The sequence below is a fragment of the Paramormyrops kingsleyae genome, chromosome 25, assembly GCF_048594095.1.
Source record: "Paramormyrops kingsleyae isolate MSU_618 chromosome 25, PKINGS_0.4, whole genome shotgun sequence".
NCBI classification, from domain to species: domain Eukaryota; kingdom Metazoa; phylum Chordata; class Actinopteri; order Osteoglossiformes; family Mormyridae; genus Paramormyrops; species Paramormyrops kingsleyae.
In genome coordinates, this window is record NC_132821.1 from 19,042,065 (window position 1) to 19,065,116 (window position 23,052).

At 51.1% G+C, this 23,052-nt stretch overlaps 1 protein-coding gene across 5 annotated transcripts; it reads right to left on the reverse strand.

Moving 5' to 3' along the window:
* Positions 1-380: 380 nt before the first annotated feature.
* acsl1a (acyl-CoA synthetase long chain family member 1a) lies at positions 381-21,538 on the reverse strand. 5 transcript variants are annotated; one of them, XM_023830635.2, is made up of 21 exons: positions 21,439-21,538; positions 11,942-12,159; positions 10,731-10,845; positions 10,541-10,605; positions 10,342-10,443; positions 9,918-10,017; positions 9,443-9,618; positions 8,944-8,976; positions 8,807-8,858; positions 8,554-8,627; positions 7,945-8,022; positions 5,216-5,350; positions 4,758-4,892; positions 3,662-3,757; positions 3,488-3,560; positions 3,323-3,411; positions 2,882-2,998; positions 2,660-2,803; positions 2,424-2,525; positions 2,047-2,118; positions 381-1,789 (listed from the first exon to the last, which is right to left on the reverse strand). In XM_023830635.2, the coding sequence occupies exons 2-21, from the start codon at positions 12,134-12,136 to the stop codon at positions 1,649-1,651; spliced, it is 2,094 nt and encodes a 697-aa protein (XP_023686403.1). In that variant the 5' UTR covers positions 12,137-12,159; positions 21,439-21,538; the 3' UTR covers positions 381-1,648. The 5 variants fall into 5 exon arrangements, with proteins under 5 accessions (XP_023686403.1, XP_023686402.1, XP_023686404.1 ...); XM_023830634.2 differs by lacking the exon at positions 21,439-21,538 and adding an exon at positions 19,277-19,422; XM_023830636.2 differs by lacking the exon at positions 21,439-21,538 and adding an exon at positions 17,061-17,197.
* Between the last annotated feature and the right edge of the window lie 1,514 nt (positions 21,539-23,052).

Sequence of the window (23,052 nt, forward strand, 5' to 3'; positions counted from 1 at the left end):
GTATTAAGTATTGTACTGCAGTATAACAACTGTTTACATACATTTACATCGTATTACATATTATAAGTAATCTAGGGATGATTTAAAGTATATGTGCATAGGTTACATGCAAATACTACGGTATTCTATATGAGGGACTTGAGCATCCACAGATACTGATATCTGCGGGGGGGTGATGGAACCAATTCCTGCAGATACGGAGGGACGACTGTACTCTGGGGATAGTCTGCATAGATGGGACGGCTAAAAAAAGCCCTGATATCACATTCCTGGGCTTAAAACAGGCGGCACCGTATACATTCAGGTGTATTTTGGGTCACTTAGTAAAAGAGAAACACAGAGATATGAGCGATCGCCAAGAAAGGAGGCCGAGTCCCAGCGAATGAGAAACACAGAAGAGTGTTTATTTGGTGCTGCTGCTTGTTGGAAATATACGCATCTTTTACAAAACAAGGTACAAAGCGAGGACTGTAAAGCACTTCCATGGCGCACACAGGCACAGACCGCGGGTCATTCCCAAATGTGTACGGCGCGAGGGGAGGAGGCATCGGCGCCATCCGTTCCAAAAATGGACGAATCGATCGTTACAATCTTCACAGTTTGTATGCAATCCTATTCGTACCCAAAATATATTTCTATATGTGAATTATTAAAAGGAGCCTTCATCCTAAAGCTTCCTCTTGGACTGAGACGCTGAGCCAGACCGGAGCACCCGCCCGCGCAGGATGGGTGCAGTCTGCATTCTCGGCTTGCGTTTTTCCTGCAGTGGAGGACGCCATCCCAGAGGCTGGTCGACAGGAGTCTCTTTCCAAGCTGTTCCCTACCTGGACTCAGCTTTAGTCATTCGATGTTCCACCCTGAAACGCAACGGGGAAGAGCCCCCCCCCCCCCGAGCCTCGTGGGCCCCAAGCACGGGCAGAGACTGACCAAGGGCACCTCGACGAGCGCGATATCGGGCCTTGACTCGCGCCGCACCTGCTTCCAGAAGGGGCTGCGTGTCACCTGTTGGTTGTGGCTCAGGATCCTCCTTCCCACAAGGCCAAGCCACACCCCCCACCCCCAGCAGGCCCACGATTGGCCCCTGCGTTCCACCACTTTGGTGGTGCCGTGCCGTGCTGCTTACGCCAGGATCCTGCTTGTTAGTCACCCCGTCACACCAAACACTGATTCACTTTGGAAAAGAATTCAAGAAAAACATTAAATATGTAGCTATGTACACAGCCAATCCGCACAAGGCATGCGTGTGACAAGTTTAAGCTGTTATCTGCAGTTGCCCCCCCCCCCCTTCCTGAAATGTGCTGCACCATCGTGCTTCTGTGGCAAGATCATCAGGCTACTCTGAGACAAAGATCGAAAGACGGGGGCTATCTGAGGCCCCACCGCTCCACCCTGAAATTATTTATTTGGGGTGGGGGGTGTGGCCAGACTAAGGCAATGACTTGGCTGAGACATTGATGGCGATGACGGCTCCGCCCATGGCGAGGCCCAGTGGCATACCGCTTTTTAAAAACCATGAACACACCGATTAACGGAGGATGGGGCCTGTGTTGAGTTCTCCTGTTTCCCTGAAGTTCGACATGAGGGTGGGGCTGGAAATGTGACACCCCTTCCCCCCCCCCAGCCAGACGGGACCCGGGCCGGGCAGCAGCTACATCTTGATCTTGCTGTAGAGCTGCTCGATCTGCTCCCTGAAGTGGCTGCGTAGCTCTGCACGCTTGGCCTTGAGTGTGGGGGTGAGCAGGCCGTTCTGGATGGAGAACATCTCGGGGTGCAAGATGATGTCCTTCACCTGCGTCAGACGCACAGCGTCACAGGGCTGCATCTGAGTGACTTGTTGTCTCGGTCATTACAGTGATGGAGTAGGCCTCAGGTGGTTATGTACGTGCGGCCAGTGTGCTAGTGCGTGGAGAGGCAATCGCGGACTGTGCTAGTGCGTGGAGAGGCAATCGCGGACTGTGCTAGTGCGTGGAGAGGCAATCGCGGACTGTGCTAGTGCGTGGAGAGACAATCGCGGACTGTGTGCCGACTACCTGGGAAGCTCCTTACCTGCTCAAAGGACTTCAGCCCGGCCTCCCTACCCAGCCTCAGGATGTCCTCAAGGATGGCGTTCTTCACCTCCTGCAGGAGCAGAGCCGGGTGGGGGGTGGGGTCACATACCAGACACAGACGTCTGCCGCTGGACACTCCAAGGTCTCCAGGTGACCGTGATATGCCAAAAGACCGATGCCACAGCAACCAGAGCATGTTACCTGTGCTGAAACCTGCTATCGATTCCGCTAAGACTCATGTGAGGGCTCCTGGAGCGCCATCTAGTGGCTGGCTAATGATATCATGGCAGCTACATGTACTTGTGGGACTGTGAACAGGGGGGAGTGACAGAGCATCGCTATCGGTGGGCATTCAGCCTGATCATGGGCCATTACCTGGTTCCTGCACAGCTCGGGGAAGGACCCCTCAATACCCCTCTTTCTGGTCCAGTCAGGTAGGAAATCTGGGTCGGGCACAATGATGGCCACCAGGCATGCCTGTGGGGGGGGGATAAATGATCCTTCAGTGAATCTTTGAAGACCTAGCTGTGACCACAGCATTCTGTTGCCCCCAGGGCAACACAGAGTAAGCCCACTGTTCAGGGTAGTCATTACTGGATGTTGTCCCCCACCTGCAAGCTGTCCCCATGAACAAAAGCCTGGCCCACTGGGTCGCTGCGGATGTAGATGTTCTCGATCTTTTCGGGAGCGATGTACTCGCCCTGTGCCAACTTGAAGATGTGCTTCTTGCGGTCCACGATCTTCAGGGTGCCGTTCTGAACGGGGCAGGAGGGAGGGAAGCTCAGTGCCAGGGATCCTGTGATTGGACACCTCGCCAGTGGGTCTCATCTTACCGGAAGCCACTTGCCGATGTCGCCAGTGTGGACCCAGCCGTCCTTATCGATCGTCTCCGCCGTCTTCTCCGGGTCCTTCAGGTAGCCTTGGAAGACGTTTGGTCCTTTGACGCACACCTACCCAAAACAGAACTGCTGCTTTGTACCCAGCCACAGCAGCCCCTGTGTGATTTTATACCTTCAAAGCAGTGTTTCCCAGACCAGTCCTCAGGAACTCTCAGACAGTGCACAGTTTTGCTTCCTCCCAGCTCCCACAACACTTGCTGCAGGTATTCAGTGTACTTGAGGACTGGGAGCTTGGAGGGAGCAAAAATTTGCTCTGTCTGGGGGCTCTGAGCACTGGGTTGGGAAACACTGCTTTAATGTTATCAGCAAATATGCTGGAGGCCTGCTTTTGCCCCCATGCGTTTGGCTCTGCCACCTTCGTCCCATGGGCCTCACCTCTCCCTCCCCGCTGGCAGCAGAGTAGTTCATGTCTGGCACGTCCACCAGCTTCACCAGGTTACAGGGCAGGGGAGCCCCCACATGACCTGGGGGGCACAAGAAAGGTTAGCCACCAGGCCCCAGTGTCACAATCATGGGGGTGCGCGTCTGCGTGCACATTACCTGCAGTCCAATCCCCCGGTAAAGAGAGTGTACACCCTGCTGTGCATTCAGTCTGCCCGTATCCTTCATAGAACTGCAGAAGAGAGCAGACAGACCTAACCTCATACCCATGATGCACCTGTGCTGTGTCCCCCATGCACCCCCTCCCCCAAGGGACCCGAGCCTCCCACTGACCTGGCAGCCCAGCGCCGCACGAAGGAAAGTCAGAACGGTCGGAGACACAGGTGCCGCTCCCGTGATCATCAGACGCACACGGCCTCCCAGGCTGGCCTGTAGGGGGCGAGAGAGAGCACAAAGCCTCCCATTAAATATGAGCCGCCAAGGTCCTTCTTCACACACAGACTTCGAGGGGCGCTGTGTGAGGCAAACGACACACGTGCAAGTTGAAATTACCCGAGCTGAAGAAAGCTACAGAAGGAAAGGAAAAAGCGCATCTTCAGATTTCTGTTTACTTCTTTAATCAATCATCATTTCTTTATTAATCAGCAAATCACATTTCATGGGTTAGCACATGAATAGCTTGATTCACCTCCAAGACACCCCCGGTCGATTTACATTTCTGATTGGTTGCCCTACCTCCCATCCGCCCAGCGCCAACCCATGACTTTGGTTTCCACAAATCAATACTTCTGTAACCCCTGATTGTTTTTTCTCTTTTATTTTCTGTTAACTAGCTACCCTTTCATATGGGACCAGCGCTGGTCCAGCCATCCAAGCCGTGTGGCTTCCTGTGTCCTCCAACCTTAGTCAGAGGATAACGGCTCTAGCAGCTATCGCCCCCTACTGCACCTAGACAGCTATCACCACCTGCTGTGGGTCACGGTGCCACAACAGCAAAGCAGAATAACATGAAGCAGACATCAATCTAAAGGATTCAATGGGATAAATATAAAAATTAAAAAAATATATTAAATTTATGCAACCTAGCCTACTATCATAAGAACCACTGCTTAAAAAACTAAACTACTGATACTAACCACAAAGATTTTTCTAAAATTGCTAAACTACCGCTAAGGAATACACACCCACTAATTTCCACCCATCTATAACTTACAAACTAATGATGATTGTGAAACACACACTTGCATCCAGATACATCAACCATCTGTGGTAGATGATTTGCATAGCAACGGCACATTCGGTAGTCGAGGTTTCAGGTTGACCGAGGCAGCTGATTGGTTGAGGGTCACGCCTCGCCAGCTTTGGGAGTGCATGTCACGTGAAGCGCAATTGGATGGCGCATTGCTATGGCAACGGCCTCCATGGTCACCTGCACTTTGCTGAAAATGAGCCTGTCCCACATGCTGTCCTTCCGCACCACGCCGCTCCTCAGCTCCGCCTCCTTCCTCCGCGAGGCGAAGTCCAGGAGCCAGCGCTTCAGAGGCGTGTTCGCCTGCCCGAAGATCTGTGCAGGGAGAAGCCTCTGTCAGGCGGGGCTGTGCGAGGACCGCATGCCCGTGACAGCACAGCAGCTGTGTGGACAGTCCGGCAGCTGGCATGCGCCATGTGGAGGGTATGGCGGCTACATCAGGGATCGAATAGCAAGTCAGACCAGGGGCTGCATCAGTGGAATCATTGGACGCAGCCAGGTGACGCTACAAGACAGCAGCCCCAAATACTGGCGAGTTCCTGGGGGTCTCGTTTACCCCAGGGCGGCTTTAGCATGTAGCATTCAGATGATACTAACAAAGCAAGTTGCCCCAGATAAGGGTGGAAGTCACACATTACCCTGTCGAACATGCGGTTGAGCAGCCGGGGCACCACAGGGAACACGGTCGGTCGCAGCGTCTTTAGGTCGTCCATGAGGAGCCGGATGTCACCCTGGAAATAGCCGATCCTGGCACCATAGGACAGGCAGACACCCTGGGATTGGAGTAGGGAGGCAGGGTGAGATCATGTGACCGTATCTGACCAATCCCATCCAATAATGTGCCCTGTGGTCAATTTTCTGATAATGAATGAGGGACAGGAGTGGACTGGACTGGGAGAACAAACAGGGATGTCGGGAGCCCCAGAGACAAGAGACAGATTGGGGGTGTCACCATAATCCTGTTTTTGAGTTCACAACTGGTGTCACAACCATATAGGGCATTTTTCCACTACAACAGGTACTGTACTTTTCGTACTGCACTTTCGGTACTTTCCCTTTTCCATTGATTTCTTGTCAAGTACCAAAAGTTCTGGTACCTGATATACTTCTAGTACCTTATATACTTCTTTGGTACTTCAGTACTTTGGGGTGGGACTTGACACACTTTCTTTGCCGACTGGTTATGCAAATAACTTGCCACTGAAACACAATACAACTGGTGTCTTGAAAAAAGTTACGAACTCAGAAAACAACGATAAACGGAGAAAATAAATTGCAATCTGGTCGGAAGAACAGATACAACAAAAATATCAGGATGGCATGACAAGAAATTTAAAAAGTATTTTGTTTAATATACATACAGCGTGCTATCCTCGCAAAGTTGTAAAAAATATTGGGGTATTTATAAAGCAAAAAAAGAGTTAATAAATTTCTCACAAACCCACCTAAGAGTGATTTTAATAGCAAGGATGTAAATGATTGTCATTGTCCCGGACAATGCATGCAGCGCTCATGCAAAAGCAGTGCCGGTAATCTTTAAACTGATTTTTAAACATATTCTTTTTATATATTATCTAATATAATAATTAAAAGTGCTAAGCTGGTAAGGTTTTTTTCCCCTATTACAAAGAGTTAAAAATGATTTAGCGAAACTCTCTGCGCTATAATGTCCATATACAGAATTGAAAGTAAGAAAGCTTGATCTTAATCTAGCTGACTGGCGATGTAAGAATTGCATGTGCATAACATGCGATGTCCAGCCCTATAATATACTACAGCCTTCTTTCAAATTTAGTATAAAATATTCTGCCTCCCATTGTGATGTCATTCGGTGCATTTACCAGTCGGTAAAAAGTACGGTACCTGGTACAGTGAAAAAGCACTCATAGTCTATATTACACCCCCCCCCCCCATTCAAATATGGCCCTCGATTCCAAATCCAGGCCTTGTTTTCAGTTCTCCCAGGCAGTTAGCTTAATAATTACTGATTCTGACTGGCCAGAGGCTTCACACCTGGCTCACAGGTAAAGGAAAGCTGTAAAATCAGCAATGCTCAGACCGTGATTTGAATAGCCCTATTATACACAATTATGGCTTGTCATACACTCCTGTTACCACCAGATGTCACTGTTTGTGAGTTGTAAACATTCAGCCAAAGGCTGGCATCCTAAAGATAGCTAACAGACGTGTGATGCACTGCAGTTAGCTCCGCCTTTTAACTGGGAAGTGCTGTGTTCTCTGAGAAAGGGCGGTAAACTGCATCACTACGTCTTCCGGCTTTTGCCTGTCTGGCACAGTGTCTCCACCAAAATCTATCAATCAATCCTGAACTGGACCCAGTAAGGACACAATAGTAAGTGTCAGTCACAGACTGACTTAACTGTACGAGGACCAGGGCAGTGACTGCTGGGATCTGGGTGGAGCCACGTGTGTGTGTGTCTGTCTGTATACACTACATTGTGGGGACCAAGTAATGATTATATAATGAAAACCTTTTGACCTTGGGTGGGATATTTTTTTGGTCACCACAAGGGAAACTCAATTTTCAAAAAAAAAATTTAAAAACTAAAAATGCCATAAGTATTTTGTTTGGTTACTTATGCTTAAGTTTAGCTCTGGGTGGAAATTAAGGATGTGTGTGTGCACGCGTGTGTGTATGTGTGTGTGTGTGCGTGTGTGTGACCATGTGTGCGTGTGTGACCATGTGTGCGTGTGTGTGACCATGTGTGCGTGTGTGACCATGTGTGCATGTGTGTGACCATGTGTGCGTGTGTGACCATGTGTGCATGTGTGACCATGTGTGCGTGTGTGTGTGTGAGCGTGTGTGTGTGTGAGCGTGTGTGTGTGACCGTGTGTGTGCGTGAGCGTGTGTGTGCGTGAGCGTGTGTGTGTGATCGTGTGACCGTGTGTGTGCGTGTGTGTGATCGTGTGACCGTGTGTGTGTGTGAGCGTGTGACCGTGTGTGTGTGTGAGCGTGTGTGTGTGATCGTGTGACCGTGTGTGTGAGTGTGACCGTGTGTGTGTGAAAGTGTGACCGTGTGTGTGCGTGTGTGTGTGAGCATGTGTGTGTGTGTGTGTGTGTGAGCGTATGACCGTGTGTGTGCGTGTGTGTGCGTGTGTGTGTGTGAGCATGTGTGTGTGTGTGTGTGATCGTGTGACCGTGTGTGTGTGAAAGTGTGACCGCTCCTGTGTGCGTGTGTGTGTGAGCATGTGTGTGTGAGCGTGTGTGTGTGTGTGTGTGTGTGTGAGCGTATGACCGTGTGTGTGCGTGTGTGTGTGACCGTGTGTGTGTGTGTGTGAGCATGTGTGTGTGTGATCGTGTGACTGTGTGTGTGTGAAAGTGTGACCGCTCCTCCCCCCCACTCACCTCCACCACGCGCTCAAACATGTGGGCCAGCGGCAGGAAAGAGATGAGGACATCATCTTTGTTCAGATGAAGTTGTTCCTGGGAAATCACAGGGTGAGAGGAAAAGAGGGAGGGAGGGAATGAAAGAAAAAGGGGGAAGAAGGGAAGCAGATGAGCCAGAGGATGGATGCTGGGGCTGCAGGGCAAACAAGACAGACCCACCTCTGCCAAGCAGTACAGGGGGGTCCAATCCCACCTGAATTACGTCATCAAGGTGTGCAGTCACGCGATCTGCCACCTCCGCCACTTAAACCCCTACGCAGACCTGGGGCGTTTCTCAACACCAAGAATGCAAAGATTGGAGGTCATGGCCTTACTAACTTGCCTCCCAAGAACAAACTTGGGATGCAATGAATCATGGGATTGGTTTAGTTCGGCAAGGATGCAACCAATGCATCCTTGACATTTGGAGTGGGGCAAGAACGACATCCAGGGATTTTTACCCTCCTCTGTACTCCTGTTCTTGAATATTGGACCTGGTCTTCAGCAATGAACGATAATGTAAAAGAACACAAGTACTGTCAAGTACACATACTGTGATACTCCCCATGACCGCAGGTCCTTAGTTACCTCGGTGGTCCTGATGAAGGCAGAGCAATTGGACACGATGTTGCCATGGGTGAGCATTGCCCCCTTTGGGTTTCCTGGACGACAAAACAAGACCCGCCCCCCCACCTTCAAAATCAAATCTCATTCAAAACAAGCTTTATCGACAGCAGACAGGACCAGCACTGTTTACAACTGCGTCATGAAAAATCGCGTATCAGTGTGAAATTACATGCAGCAGTCTGAGAGCAAGCGTGTAAATTCTAGCAGTTTTTACCGGTGGTTCCACTGGTGAAGCAGATGATGGCCAAGTCTTCAGGTTTGGGGGGCTGCAGGAGAACACACAGAGCTCAGTGGCCAGAAGCATTACACGTCACATGACAGTGAAGGCAGAGGCAGCCAGGTCATACTCACCAGCGGGGCCTTGTGATTGGCCATGCCGGTACTCTGAAAGAAAGAAAGGGAATGAAAGAAAAAGAGACTTTTTACTGGATTTGTGATTATGCAACCTTTCTTTCTGGAACTTATTTCATAAGAAGGCACCATTCTCTAAACAGTTTGTGGAACAAAAAGCCAATCATTTTTGCAGCAGGACTTCTTTTCCCTGAGGAAATTCACAGTAAGCAGTTCGGCCACATGGCCGATGTATGCTGGTAAGAATCGGGACGCCACCCGACTGCACAGGGAGGAACCACAAGCTTACAGAGACGCTTGGCTCCAGAGGCCACCTTGATGTATGTGAAACATCTGCGTGGGATGGGGGGGTCTGGCCTGTCATATGACTGGCCCCATCATGCAGCCCCCCCCCCCGGGCCCCCTGAGGCTGCATGTGCATGCCATAAAAGCTCTAAATCAACCTCTACCCCGCGCCACACGCCCCAGTCCACCATCCCGCCCTCAGTCTGGCACAGACCTCCGTTTCCTTCAGACTGAGGATCTCGATGCCGCACTTCTTGCCTGTGGCCACTAGGTCGGCGTCAAAGGGCTCTATGACAATAAGCGTCTTGACAGAGTGCTCCCTGCCGCTGACACAGTCTAGGATGAGCCGGACCTTGTCTGGGACGTCACACAGCACCGTGGAGATGGTGGCTACAGGAAGACACACATGCACATAGACGGCATCACAACCTGTCACAGAACAGGACAAGCAAATTAGGAAGTAATGAACCAAACAGGTTTGGCACTTTTCTCCACACAGACATATGGCTGGTCAGCAGGATTGCAGCAGATGCCATCAGCCCAGCGAGCTGCACCGAGGAGGTGGCGTTGAGCTGGACCACGAGGCTGCTTCAAACCTCCCCCCCACCACCAGCCCTAGGATCCAGGGTGCGGCAGTGACCGGAACGCGACCATATTCCCTCGGACGGGGCTGGCCTACACACACACACCTTTGTCAATGATGTAGCCGATGGCGTCTGTGCCCAGCGTGTCGTACAGTGGGACGGCCACCAGGGAGTAAGTGTTACACGCCAGCTCGGCTATCGTCCACTGGAGAGAGGGAGAAAGACAGAGGTAGAGAGAGATTGAGAAAGAGAAGGAGGGAGAGGGGAAGAGAGAGAGAGAGAGAGAGAGAAGGTTCTTTGATTGTTTATTTGCTACCAGGTCTGAGACGGGTGCTTTTCAGGTACGGCTGCACAGTCTGTTTGCCCCAGAGCATTCTGGGTGTGTCATGTGTGTCGAGTTCTATGCGTTTTAGCCCCGCCCTGTGTGACATGCCATAGTGTGACTTCACAGAGGGGAGCTAGATCACCGAGGCCACAATCCTGCCCTTAGGGTATCCTGCCGACCAGCGGCCGCACACCCCGCACGCACCTCTGGTCTGTTTTGGCAGAAGATGCCGACGAACTTGTCCCTGGCCTTGGAGTGACCCCTGTGGAGCAGCGCAGATCCCAAGAACTCTGCTCTGTCTGCCACCTGGGAGTGGGGGGGCAGAGTTGAGGGGAAAAAAGCTGTCAGATGAGGAGGATGCAGCCCATGAAGGGTGAAGGCCCAGCCGGCGTGGTCATCTCACCTCCTGGTAGGACAGCCACTGGTAAGGCTGGTTGGGTTTCCGTGAGCCCAAGCAGGGTCCGTTATCTGCAAGGGATGAAATCCAGTCAGGGGGTGGGGTTACATGGCACAGCTATTATTTATCGACCAATTAGAATTCATTAAAATGCCCCACCCCAGTGGACCCCACCCCGAGCGGGCAATCGGCTTACTGGACACGCGTTTCCCCCGGAGGAAGACTTCATACATTGTTGTCATGTCACTGTAGATGTTAGTGATGAGCTTGTCGCTGTCCATCAGCACCGACCGGCGGGCATACTCGCCACCCTGGGGGGGGGAACCACATTTCTCTGAGAGCAGGAGGTCAAACCCTGATTCAAATCAGCACCGCAAAGAGAGCACGGGTTGGGTGACTCAAGAGCAATGGTCCCCATATCAGTGTGCTGATGGAAAGATGAGGGGGGAGGAGGGAGGAAGAGAGCGGGGAGACAGAGAGAGTGATAGAAAGAGGGAGGGAAAGAAAGGGGGGGAGAGAGAGAGGAAGCGAGAGGATAGAGAGAGGGAGGAGGAGAGAAGAAGAGAGAAGGAGGAAAGGAAGAAGATGGTGACAGAGCAAGAGGGAGGGAGAGGGAGAGAAAGGAGGGAGGCAGTGACAGTGAGAGGGTGAGAAAGGGAGATGAGAGAGGGAGAGAAAGGAGGGAGGCAGTGACAGTGAGAGGGTGAGAAAGGAGGGAGGCAGTGACAGTGAGAGGGTGAGAAAGGGAGATGAGAGAGGGAGAGAAAGGAGGGAGGCAGTGACAGTGAGAGGGTGAGAAAGGAGGGAGGCAGTGACAGTGAGAGGGTGAGAAAGGGCGATGAGAGAGGGAGAGAAAGGAGGGAGGCAGTGACAGTGAGAGGGTGAGAAAGGGAGATGAGAGAGGGAGAGAAAGGAGGGAGGCAGTGACAGTGAGAGGGTGAGAAAGGGAGATGAGAGAGGGAGAGAAAGGAGGGAGGCAGTGACAGTGAGAGGGTGAGAAAGGGAGATGAGAGAGGGAGAGAAAGGAGGGAGGCAGTGATAGAGGGCTGGATGTGTTTTTGGAAAAGTGTTTTATTGTGCATGAACATGCAGAGAACATGCAGCACTGTAGAGCTGATGGGGGGGAAGTGCAGGAAGTGCAGGAAGTGAGTCAATGGCCCCTGCAATATGCGCGGCTGTCTATGATAACGATATTGAGTAACAATGTCACTCCACACAGCGAAGTCCTAATAGGGTGGCTGAGGCCACTGCCTGACTGTCCGGGATGTCAACAGACACTGCACACACAGACCTAGACAGACATAAACAGAGACAGACACAGACCTACACACACAGATATGCACAGACCCAAACACATAGACACGCAAGCACACAAACCCACAGACCGGCTCTGACCAGCACTCTCACCTCGACCTCCACGGACTGCATGGCCAGGTCACAGGGCGGCTTGAGGGCACGCGGCCGCGTGGCGTACCAGTAAGTGGTGACGGCGGCAAAGGCGCCCATGCCCATCAGTGTGTTCACGGGCAGGTTCCGCACATACTGCCGCATGTCCTCCAGCTCGGGAATGCGCAGGTGCCGCAGGATCTCCTGGGCTTGCATGGTGGGCTTTTATCGCGCAGTTTCTGTGGGGAACCGGGGAAGACATTCAGCGTGACACTCCCTCATCAGTTGCATAGGAAGAAGGGGGAAGACATTCAGCGTGACACCCCCTCATCTACTGCATGGGAAACAAATTTGTGTTTTACAGGGTGCTTCAAGCACTTTCATGAAAGAAACACATCCTTATTGGACAGTGAATGCCTTAGACAGGAAAAAAAGGGCAGCATGTGTCGATGGGATCACGTTCACCAGCCAATCGGGTAGTGCCTCTCTCATAAATATTAATGAGTTGAACCACCTTGCAAAAAGAAAATTTGCACAAGGGAAGGGAGAAAGACATTCAGTGCGACACCCCCTCATCAGCTGCATGAGAAAGAGGGAAGACATTCAGTGCGACACCCCCTCATCAGCTGCATGGGAAAGAGGGAAGACATTCAGTGCGACACCCCCTCATCAGCTGCATGAGAAAGAGGGAAGACATTCAGTGCAAAACCCCCTCATTAGCTGCACAGGAAGATATTCAGTGTGACACGAGGGGTATCTAGCGTAGAAAAACAATGGTGTACCTCCTATTACCATAAATCACAGGAAGCGGGACACTGACGCAGTCCGAAACCGCAGCAGCACAGGGTCTGTTTTCCCAGCAACTTGGACCAGAAATCTTGCTGCCGAACACTCTGCTTGAACACCAGGTGCTCTTGGAACAGGGTTCCCAGGAAACCTGGTGCTACAAAAGGGTTCCCCAGGAGACGGTTCCCATAGAAACTAGGTCCCTAGTAACACTGCTGAAAGTATGACATCAGCTGTTTTTTCTTCATGACCCATAAAAACTGGGTCGCAGATGTGTTTTCCTGTCACACTTCATTTGCTCTTCAGTAAGACAGCGCGCACTTGACTGTTGTGTGTAAACACATCTCAGACTTGAGGTCAGTGGATCCTCTTGGCATCGTCACCCTCACATCACATCACACGCTTACAGATTTCATTTCATTTCTTACATGCCACCAAGGCGCCAGGTGGGAATTCACCTCTGATCAGTGCACAGACCACCAGCATCCAGCTGGGGGCATCGGGACTGGGCTGGGTCCTGCCCGCTGACCCCAGGCCAGGGGAATTAAAGGGTAAAACATCCACTGGATCACAGCCTTTGTGTCGGCACCAGGCAGCCCTGCAGAGCGGCTCGTCGCCTTACCTGCGTGAACCTTGCCCTCATTAACAGACAGCTGACTCTGCAACCTGGTGGCAGGAGCCAGGGGTGAAAGGTCAACATATCAGCCAATAAGAGCACACGGCCCTGAACTCTGAACATGAGAAAGCTGCGGCTCACAGAACTGCTATCAGAGAGCCGTGATCGATATCTTCTCTTGTGTTTGTCACAAGCCAGACTGAAGCCCAAAAAGCTCAATGCATTTCATTTCAGAACAGACCGTTTATTTTTCCTGCAGCAGCTGTGGAAACTTTCAGAAGTGCAGGACAGCACACACACCACTGGCATTTTTCGCGAGTTCCCACGGAATGTCCCGTGATCTCTGGCTGCACGTCTGAACGCCTCCCGGTCAACGCAGAATCAGATCCCATCATCCTCACTCTGGCAAGTGAGGAAAAGCCACTGGGAAATGCTTAGGCTCTATCAACACGGCAATCGCCAAGGATATGGAGCCACGAGGGAGCGAGCGCCCATCAGCCTCCTCCCCGGACAGGTTTACTGCCTCCGTGTGTGGTCTATGCACCGGGGCTCGGCTGTGGAAAAGCCCCTGCCCAGATACGGCTGCGGGTTCGAATCACTGCCCCTAACCCACACAGTTGAACAACCCCACACCTGAAGCTGACAAAGCGAGCAGCCATGTTCAGGACCCACACACACACACACACACCCACACACACACACACACCCACACACACACACTCCATCCGATTAGCAGCGTCTGGTTTTCCTCCTCATTACTGCTGCTGGACGAGTGGGTTTTCATAGCCATGGCTCCTGCAATAAGGAGCTAACAGTTCCTCTCTGGCCCCACCGAAGAGGCAGCAGGACCTACTCACCTACGGAGAGGTGAACCTTGACTCTCTACTCACCTACGGAGAGGTGAACCTTGACTCTCGACTCCTGGCTGAGCTGAGAGCTGGATACGGCGGCACTTGCTGGCTTCGCGACGCACCCGGGCAGAGGTGCAGGAACGCGATCGGTGTCAAGAACGAGCTTCTGGAGCGTGACGGCCGGCACGGGGGCGCCGGGGGCTCTGTCACTTCCCCTGTGGAGACGGTGACCTGGAGCACGTCGCCGATTTACCCGGCAATATAACCCGGGGGGGGGGGGGGTGGGGGAGTAGCTATGAATAGAAGGGCAACACCTCCCAGCAGCGAGACAGGCAGCTCCTCCCTGACCCGGCACTGCTCCCCTAAGCCATGGGGGGGGTGTGGGAGGCGCCTTTAAACCTGCATGGGGGGGCCGGCCGAGGCGGCGACACGCCTCAATGTCAATGTCCCCGCAAAGGTCAGTGCGCAGATTCGCCCGTCGCGCCCCCTCACCCCCCGGCGGGTTAATGTACAGCTGCCGTAATCTCAGGCAAACAGTCAGACCATCGGGGGCCTGGTGCGTGCGGCCCCCGCAGTACCGGCGCATTCCCGCAGGTCGGGGAAAAGCTGGAATGTGGAAGAATAGGGGGGCCATGGAGGAGTCCCGGCTTGTCACGGGCGCGGATCTGACGTGGTGAAGCTCCCAGCAACGGCAAACAGCCCCCCCCCCCAGCCCACATCAGCAAAGGTGACATGGTAAACACACCCCCCCAGCAGGGCACATCTGACAGCCTTCCAGGCCAAAGGTAACCTGATTAGGCTCTGACCCCCCCCTACCCCCACCGGACAGCCGTACTTGGCCGGGGAGGGGGGACAGACCAATGGTGCCGCTGCCCTTGTGGTCACCCCACTGTGACGCAGCCAAGCAATGTGTATGGGGGGGGGGGGGGGGTCGGGTAGCTATATAAAACAGTCTCGGATGAACGGAAAGTACTGAGAAATGAAGGGGTGGGGTCAGAGATGGGGCGGGGCTGTAGGCTAGTCCAGCAAACCCCCCACACCACAAACACACTCGTGATATCAATGTCCTATGAGGCACAGCCACAAGCCCCCCCCCCCCAAAAAAGCCCGCGCTGCACTTGGGACCAGAGTTGCTGAAGGCTCTGGACCCCCCCCCACAACGCCACAGGACAGCGCCCCCATGACTTTTCACCTACAGAGCAGTAATCTTTACATAAGGGCCAGTGCGATAAAGTTAGTAAACCCCCCCCCCCCCCCAGACACACAGTCGAGAACTGGAACTGGAACTGGAACCGGTCACTATGGTTGCTTTGGGTTGTCCGCCTTGTTCCTGCCCCGGTGGTGGTGGGGGGGGGGGGTTGGCAGGAACAAAGCGGACAACCCACTGCGTTGGAGAACCAGAGACAAACAATCAAAACAAACAGCTCAGCCTGCCGATGCCCCCCCCCCCCCGTGCCACATCAGGAATGTGGGACAGAGGTCACCTGCTTATCAGGCCACTCTCCCCCCTGCCCGGTCGGGATGGCGCGATCCTCCTCCCTAACTCTCCTTGTTCCCCACGACCCGGCCGCACAAGTGCACGACTGTTCAGCACGGACAGAGTTATCATTCAGGGTAAGAGTATGTGTTTGTGCTCACGAGCATAGTGGTGGGGGGGCAGATTGTACCGAGCCGTGCTGTGTGTCGTTGTGACACGGGGGCAACTGACAGGCAGTGCGAATGCTGGGGTCTTTCAGCAGGAGGCACTGTGCATCCAGATGCCCCCCCGCCCCCGCCCCCGCTGAGGCCAAGGCCACACGTCTGCACGCAGTCCCCTACAATGCGAGCCACGGGCAGACAGCCACAGGGGGTGCTGAGGTCAGTGCCCGGGGGAAACTTCACCACAAACAAAGTCGCCTCAGCCCAGACAGGGGCGGGCGCTGCTCACTGGCCCCGCCCACCTCGCTGGCCCCACCCCCTCTGGCTCCACACCGCACCCTGTCAGAGCCCGGGACCCCTCCCTGTCAGAATGTACCCCCCCTTCCCTCTCAAACTGCTATTGATGTGAAGGTACTTCTTCTGGTGAATTGTCCCCGTCTCCCATCATTACACGCAGATGGTGAACAGGAAGTGATGCTCTCTGCAGACCCCCCCCATCACTGTCATTCGCTTTCTCCCTCGTTTCTCTGACTCACCCCCGCAGTGTCTAAGCTTGTTTCCGTGGCATCGGAGCACAGCCCCCTACGCCTGCCCTGGAATGCAGTGTTAATGACCATGTCAGCGGCATGGGGCCGCCAAGGTGATGAGGGCGGGGCTCTGAGGCACACGCGTGTGCGGGAACCTGAAACAGCTGCCCTCCCCGTCACACAGAGCTCTGAACTCAGAGCCCTTGGCTCAAGGTCACCCTTCCGGTCTGCCGAGCCTGAAGCCACACCTACCCCTCTGAACTCAGCCAGCACCGGGCCTGGCCGAGAGCGCGAGTGGGGTGGCAAGTGTGTGCGTGTCTGTGTGTGGGTCTGTGGATGAGCATGTATGTGTTTCTGAGTCTAGATCAATAATAAAAATAATAATAACAACTGATACTTTTTATCCCCATGGGGAAATTGTCTTTACGCCTCCCCCAACTTGCAAGCTGGACACAAAGGGCAGCCACCCATAGCAGCACCCAGGGGGTTGGGGGTTAAGGACCTTACTCAAGAACCCGCAGACGTGCTGAGGCCAGACTCGAACCGGTGACGCTCTGATCAAAGGCACAGCCACACACTGCCCCGATAAGTATATAAGTGTTTGTGTGTGAGCGTGAGCAAGTGAGTGTAAAAATGTGTTTGAGCGTGTATACCAGTGTGTGTCAGTAACTGTCTGTCTGTGGGTTTGTGTACGTGTGTCTGTCTGCAAGCTGTGACAGTACCTCTCTCGCTGGCTGCGGTTTTGTCTCCAGGCAGCAGCACATGCACCCAGCTGCTGGTGTTTGCAGAATCACCCGGAACTCCCCCTGGGGCCCTCTGGCCGCCCCCGTCCATCTGAGCCACGACACTGAACTCAGGGTGAAGAATTGGGCGAGTTCAAAGGAACAAAGTCACCACCGCACCATAACCAGAACCTTCCAGAATGAGGGGAAAAGTCTACGGCTATAAAAACTGATGGGGGGGGGGGGGGGACGCGAGGAGGGTGCTGGTGCTACTAGCAGGTGACGACTGGTCGGGGCCAGTGGCGGCTGGTCACCTTTCACCTGGAAAACAAGGACATCTCCTCCCGCAGCTGGAGGGGACGAACATGCATTGCGGAGGGAACGGCCCCACATGCTCCTGCTGCGCCGTTGCCGTGGTGATACTGGTCTCCAACGGCCACTGCCGGCAAACGCACGCGCGTTAGCGTGTGCCGCTGACAGGCACTGCCGCGTTCACACCCCTCAACGCCAGGACCACCCTTTGCCTTCAGGACGGGATCCAGCCGCACGCATGCGACACATCCTCCCGCCCACATTCCTCACATTCCGACCGTTACGGAACAAAAGGCGGCACTCCTGTGCGCCTCACTGGAACGCCAAAACTAGAATCCGAACATCAATCTGAACGGAAGCCAAAGCCCTGCTCCCTTCAGGTTCCCTTCAGGGTCCTGTGAGAGCAGCACTGCGTGGCACTGCGCCAGGGACGGGGCCAGGCGGCACACGCGCTGCAGTGTTTTCCCCGCTGCCGTGCATTTGAGATTCCCTTGTCCTCCGCGCCACTGTTTCGCACACACTGGCACAGCCCTCCACATTCCCGAATAACCAGCCTGGGCAGCTGTGACAGAAGGCACTTCCCAGGCCGGAATCTTCTCCTCGTTTTTTTTTTTTTTTTTTAAACAAAGCAGCTCTAGGCTCCTTTCTTGGGTTTGGGGCTAAGGAGCCAGAGTGGAGCAGCCTGGGATGGCAGAAGCAGAACCCTAGCATTGTCACAGCATCTCCCCAGAAACTACTGGAAGCATACAAGAGAAGCATATGGAAGGGTTTGGGAACAGCGTACGGAAGTGTCCAGGGATCGAGTACGGAAGTGTCTGGGAATAGCACAGGGGGGGCAAAGCAAGACATGGTGTGGTTGCCCATAAAGACAGACACAAACATGCCATTCTGTGTTTACAGAATGCTGTGGCACCCTTCAGAAAATCAATCAGGGTAACACCAGGCTCAGTGTGACTACGTAACACTACTGCGCATAATCGCAAGTGAGGGGCAGAGATGCCTTCTCTATTGCAGGTAACAATGACACCGTGATTAATAACATGGACAGCGCACACAGCCAGTACATGTGACAGCAACTAACAATAGGCCTACGATGACATGCACAAACACTGTTGATAACACCGTCAATGCACACGGACCCCAGCCCGCCTGCCATGCGGCCGTGTGGATACCGAAACGCCTCCGCCTCTGGGTTTATCCCGCATTTCAGGATCGGACCGAAGTCTACGCAACACTGCTGCTCTATTTTAACACTAATGGTATTTAACGTGAACATGTGCGGCTCTTACGCACCCAAACAAATGATCAGTACAGTTCAGTAAACGGCTGCGTGTTTTATTCCTCTCATCAAAAGAACTCAGGGCGATGCTTTCCCAAAATGGGTCGGTCCCCGTAAAGCCCACCCTGATCAGGCCATCAAATCATTTCATTTCCACAAGCTCCGTTCCCACGGAAGGTGATCCGAGCCCCATACACGCATACGACCTCACTTATCAACGCTTATTATCGGCTGCATGGTTTCCCAAGACAACGGCGACAGCTGTAAAGGGGGGGGGGGGGGGTCGTCGCAAGGAAACGAGCCGCGCATGTGGGTCAATTACTGCGCCTGCCTGACACGAACACCCCGACCCCAGCATACGTCTTACAGCATCGGACAGTCACTGTTCGCCATTTCAGTCCGTACGGTAGCAAGGCGAGTGACGGCTCGCTATCACCGCGTCTGCGCACCGGGTCCGCACGCAGCTTTCCTTATGTTATCCCATGCATATGTTACTGCGCGGAAACGCATCCGATCGCAACCAGATGTGTGCAAAAGCCAGCCTGAACATATATAACACAAGAGCACCGCATCGCAGCTTATTTTGCTAAATTAAATAATATATACATATGGGGTTGTAACAGACCGTGAACGGAATTCCTCGAGATGGGCCGGCAGGCTGTATATGTCAACAGGGAGCTGCCGCCTCGCCAGGTTTTCAGCTCTTAGACCGGCGTCTTATCCAATCACGACGGTTCTAACATATGTTCGACACGAAGTCCTTGTATCTACGGCTCCCATTGGTCGGTATTGTAACACGCTGGTTTGTGGGATCCCGTAACCTTTGTACAGGCATTCTACTATAACTCCTCCTCCCCAGGACCAGGCTCCCAAATACGGTACAGAGATGGGGTCGAGGGTGGGGTCTGCGGGTCCGGCTGCCCCAAAGTCACATGCGAAAAGGGCAGATACACCCGTATCTATGCTTCCGTGCGTTCAGTTTATTCAGGCTCAGCGCGGGGCAAAATTATGTTGACACATTTTTTTTCACATACGCACGTTCATTTAGAAATCATTTTAAAATGTTAGGAAATGAATTTTTAAATAAAAATGTATTTGACCCATATTTTACTGAATAAAACACATAGTATAATAATTACTTTAAAAGTGCATTGATGAACACAGCACGTTTGAGCTGAGGATCTCTATACCACATCCTGTTTTGGTATACTGAAAACATCCGTAGTTATCAGGTTCACCCTGTATGTAACATTATGTAAAAAGTCCATCCACTAATCGATCCTCAAACCACGGGGGGCTGGAGCAGGAAATACATCCTGAAAGAGATGCCGTTCCTCGCAGGGTACGCGCGCGCACACACACGCACACTCTAGGGGAGATGCCGGTTTGTCTAACTGCATCTCTGTACTGCAGTACGGCAGAACATTCAAACCCCGCAGAGAGCAGGGGAGGGATCGGGACCCCCGAGCCTGGCGGGAAGAGGTCACCGTGCTGCCTTCATCTACCAAATATTATATTTTATCCTGCATTAAGCATGCTGTTTATATTTTATAATTATCTTGAGATGAGGTTGTCTAAATGACGGCATTAAAGAATTAATGAATATGATGTCCTCACCATATATATATGTATATATAATTATTTCGTTTTTAAAAAGTTACTAAGACTGCGCTCATGTATCTTTAACTGTTAGAGGTTATTACAGGGTAATGACCTTCCACTTCAGTCTTGGGCGGGAGTCTCTCCTCAGCTCTAAAATGATACCAATATTGCCCTCTAGTGGTCATACAAATAGTGCTATTTAAAGACTACTTTTAAATCATTAAATTTTAAGTGTAAATTGTAATATTGATTTCCCTCGCTTTATGATATTTCAACTTCACGATGGTCCGATGGCTTTGCATATTCAGTATCATCAAACTTGTGATCTATCCTCGGGCTAGCGATACGCTGTACGACACTTTCTACTGATGGCGAGCGATGGAAGTATCACGCGGCCACGCTTCCAGTCTTTGTAGCAATCGAGAGTAATTCATTTTTTTCTGCTTAACCAAATATTCACTTATTCTGTGCAGTAGTTATTTATTTACCTATAATATTCATATTCGACTTAGGATATTTTCCATTTACGGTGGGTTCATCGGAGCGTAATCGCATCCTAATTTGGGGAGCATCTGTACTATATACACACATTTAATGTAGTTAATGTAGGCTATTTGATAACTATAAAACAGAGCTCGGTATTATAAATCATAATTAGTAGAGCGAAGCAACTAATGGCAATTTCTTTACAAATTGTATTCTGCTTAATGCTTGGAAACTGAGTATCTGATGAAGGTGCGATTTAAACGACTCTGAAAGGTCAATGTACGCTGTGATCATTGCAGAGCAGCCCCTATCATCTCTGCTGTAGCAGGAAGCCGAGACCACGCCCTCGCGAACCACGGAGACTAAGTCAAAGTAACAATTACACATGCAGTTATATGGAAAGTAAACTTTTTCGTAGGAAGTATAAACGCAAGCCCTTCTCCTGCGACGTTATTTCCTCAATGTGTCACTGCCGAACGAAACAGCGAAGAATAATCGTGATTACATCCGGATCCCCCACATCCCGCAAGCATATTTCAAAATGCTCTATGCTCATCCCGACAAAAACAACATGCGATGCCCTCCATTCAAAGACTTTTCACAGACGTGCCCCTACGTTTTTGTAGTTGGCTTGAAAAGCCTCGTATGCATATTTGTATTATAAAATACTTATTTTAAACACAAGCAGCAGAAACGTACCCAGGTGGGAGGCACTGGAGACAGCAGATTGTGCGGAGCCGTTCGGACTCACGGTGGCGCGCGAGGCTAAGGGATTCCGCACGAGGCCGCTTCTGGGGCGTTACGGAGCATCACGTGACAACGCCGCGTGGTTCCTTAGGAGTTTTCCGGCGTCTGGAATGCATTTCATTTATTTTTCATACTAATAAAGCGCAATATGCAATAACAATAATAATATGTTGTGCAATTTTATATAGTGACAAAACCACCCATTTTAATACAGCTGATTAGTTTTTTGTTATTTAGCATATCATTTTAACTCATATTTACGTCCATATAAACGCTAAACAACTGTACACTACAAAATGAACAGAGAAATTCAAGGCACTTGTTACATAAAACTTCTTTCAAACACGTTTTATAATAAATTTGTATTTGTTTAAAATACATTTTTAAATGACAATCAGTTTTGACTAACGGGCAACAAGGGAAAGCATGAAAAACGGATGTTTCGCACAAATACAATCGCACGACTAGACGAACATCACTGCCTGGTTTTGTTCTCAGGACGCGTCGAAACGTGAATGGCATCTTTGATGAGATGCTGAAGATTGAGTACTGTGTCTATTGGTTAACAGATGAAAATTAGGCGGTAAGGGATTCATACGGTGCAGAACTCAACGTGCCCATAAAAGAATATGCACATTTAAATCCGCCAGTCGATAAACAATCAGTTGTGATCCCAGGATGATGCTTCTTTCGAAAACGAAAGTGCGCGGGCACATTAAAAGTTGAGCCTGATGCGATGTACGTAATAGTGTAAATAAAACTTTAAAACTTCACTTTTGACAGGCATCCAACAGAAACATAAACACCTTTTTAACCGCGCCCTGTTTAATAACGGGAAATCTGAGGTCTGTTTACCATAGTAATCATGAGGCGGCCAACGTCATTCTGAAAAGTGTACTTGTATAATCAAGGTGACATGCATGGCACTATTGTCTCGGCACTCCGCCATGATAACAATCTATCCCCGCCAAGACGCCCTTCACAGGTAGCCTGACCTCTATCTCTAATCTCTTGTATATGTCGCATATAGTTCTTTCTTTACATGAAGTTAACCTCGGTTTAAATATTTTTTAATCCTAAATAAAGAAAATATGAAGAAATATTAACGTACATCGTCCAAAGGCCCACAACATGCTTTGAAAATCTAATTTTGACGCAGAATTATAACATTGTATCTATCTATATATATATATATAAAATTGTAACTAATATATAGGCCTACATATATTAGTTATACATATATATATATATAAGTTACGATAATTTAGGTCTTTCTAAATATTAAATGGATTAATATTCTCCATCACTACCCACTAAAATTGCAAGCAATCATTCAAACCTGCAACGGAAAGACGAAAAATAGCAATTTTGCAAACAAGTTTTACAACACATGAATACATAATATTATTTTACGTTGCCGGCTCTGTTCTTTAACTATCGCACGTGTACACATACAGCTTTCCAAAAACGTTTTCCTCATAATAATATCAAACACATCTTAGCGCCATTCCTCTGTAGTTATTCGTACTGGGATGACAAAAGCCACAGAGAAAACAAACAAATCAA

Bases quoted from the DNA above. Each gene is read 5' to 3' on its own strand.
- acsl1a (XM_023830635.2), bottom strand. From the start codon at position 12,136: ATGCAAGCCCAGGAGATCCTGCGGCACCTGCGCATTCCCGAGCTGGAG. The intron at 3,412-3,487 runs GTAATGTGCACG...TGTGCCCCCCAG, and splicing joins ACCGGGGGATTGGACTGCAG to GTCATGTGGGGGCTCCCCTG. The intron at 2,526-2,659 runs GTGGGGGACAAC...CCCCCCCCACAG, and splicing joins TTCATGGGGACAGCTTGCAG to GCATGCCTGGTGGCCATCAT.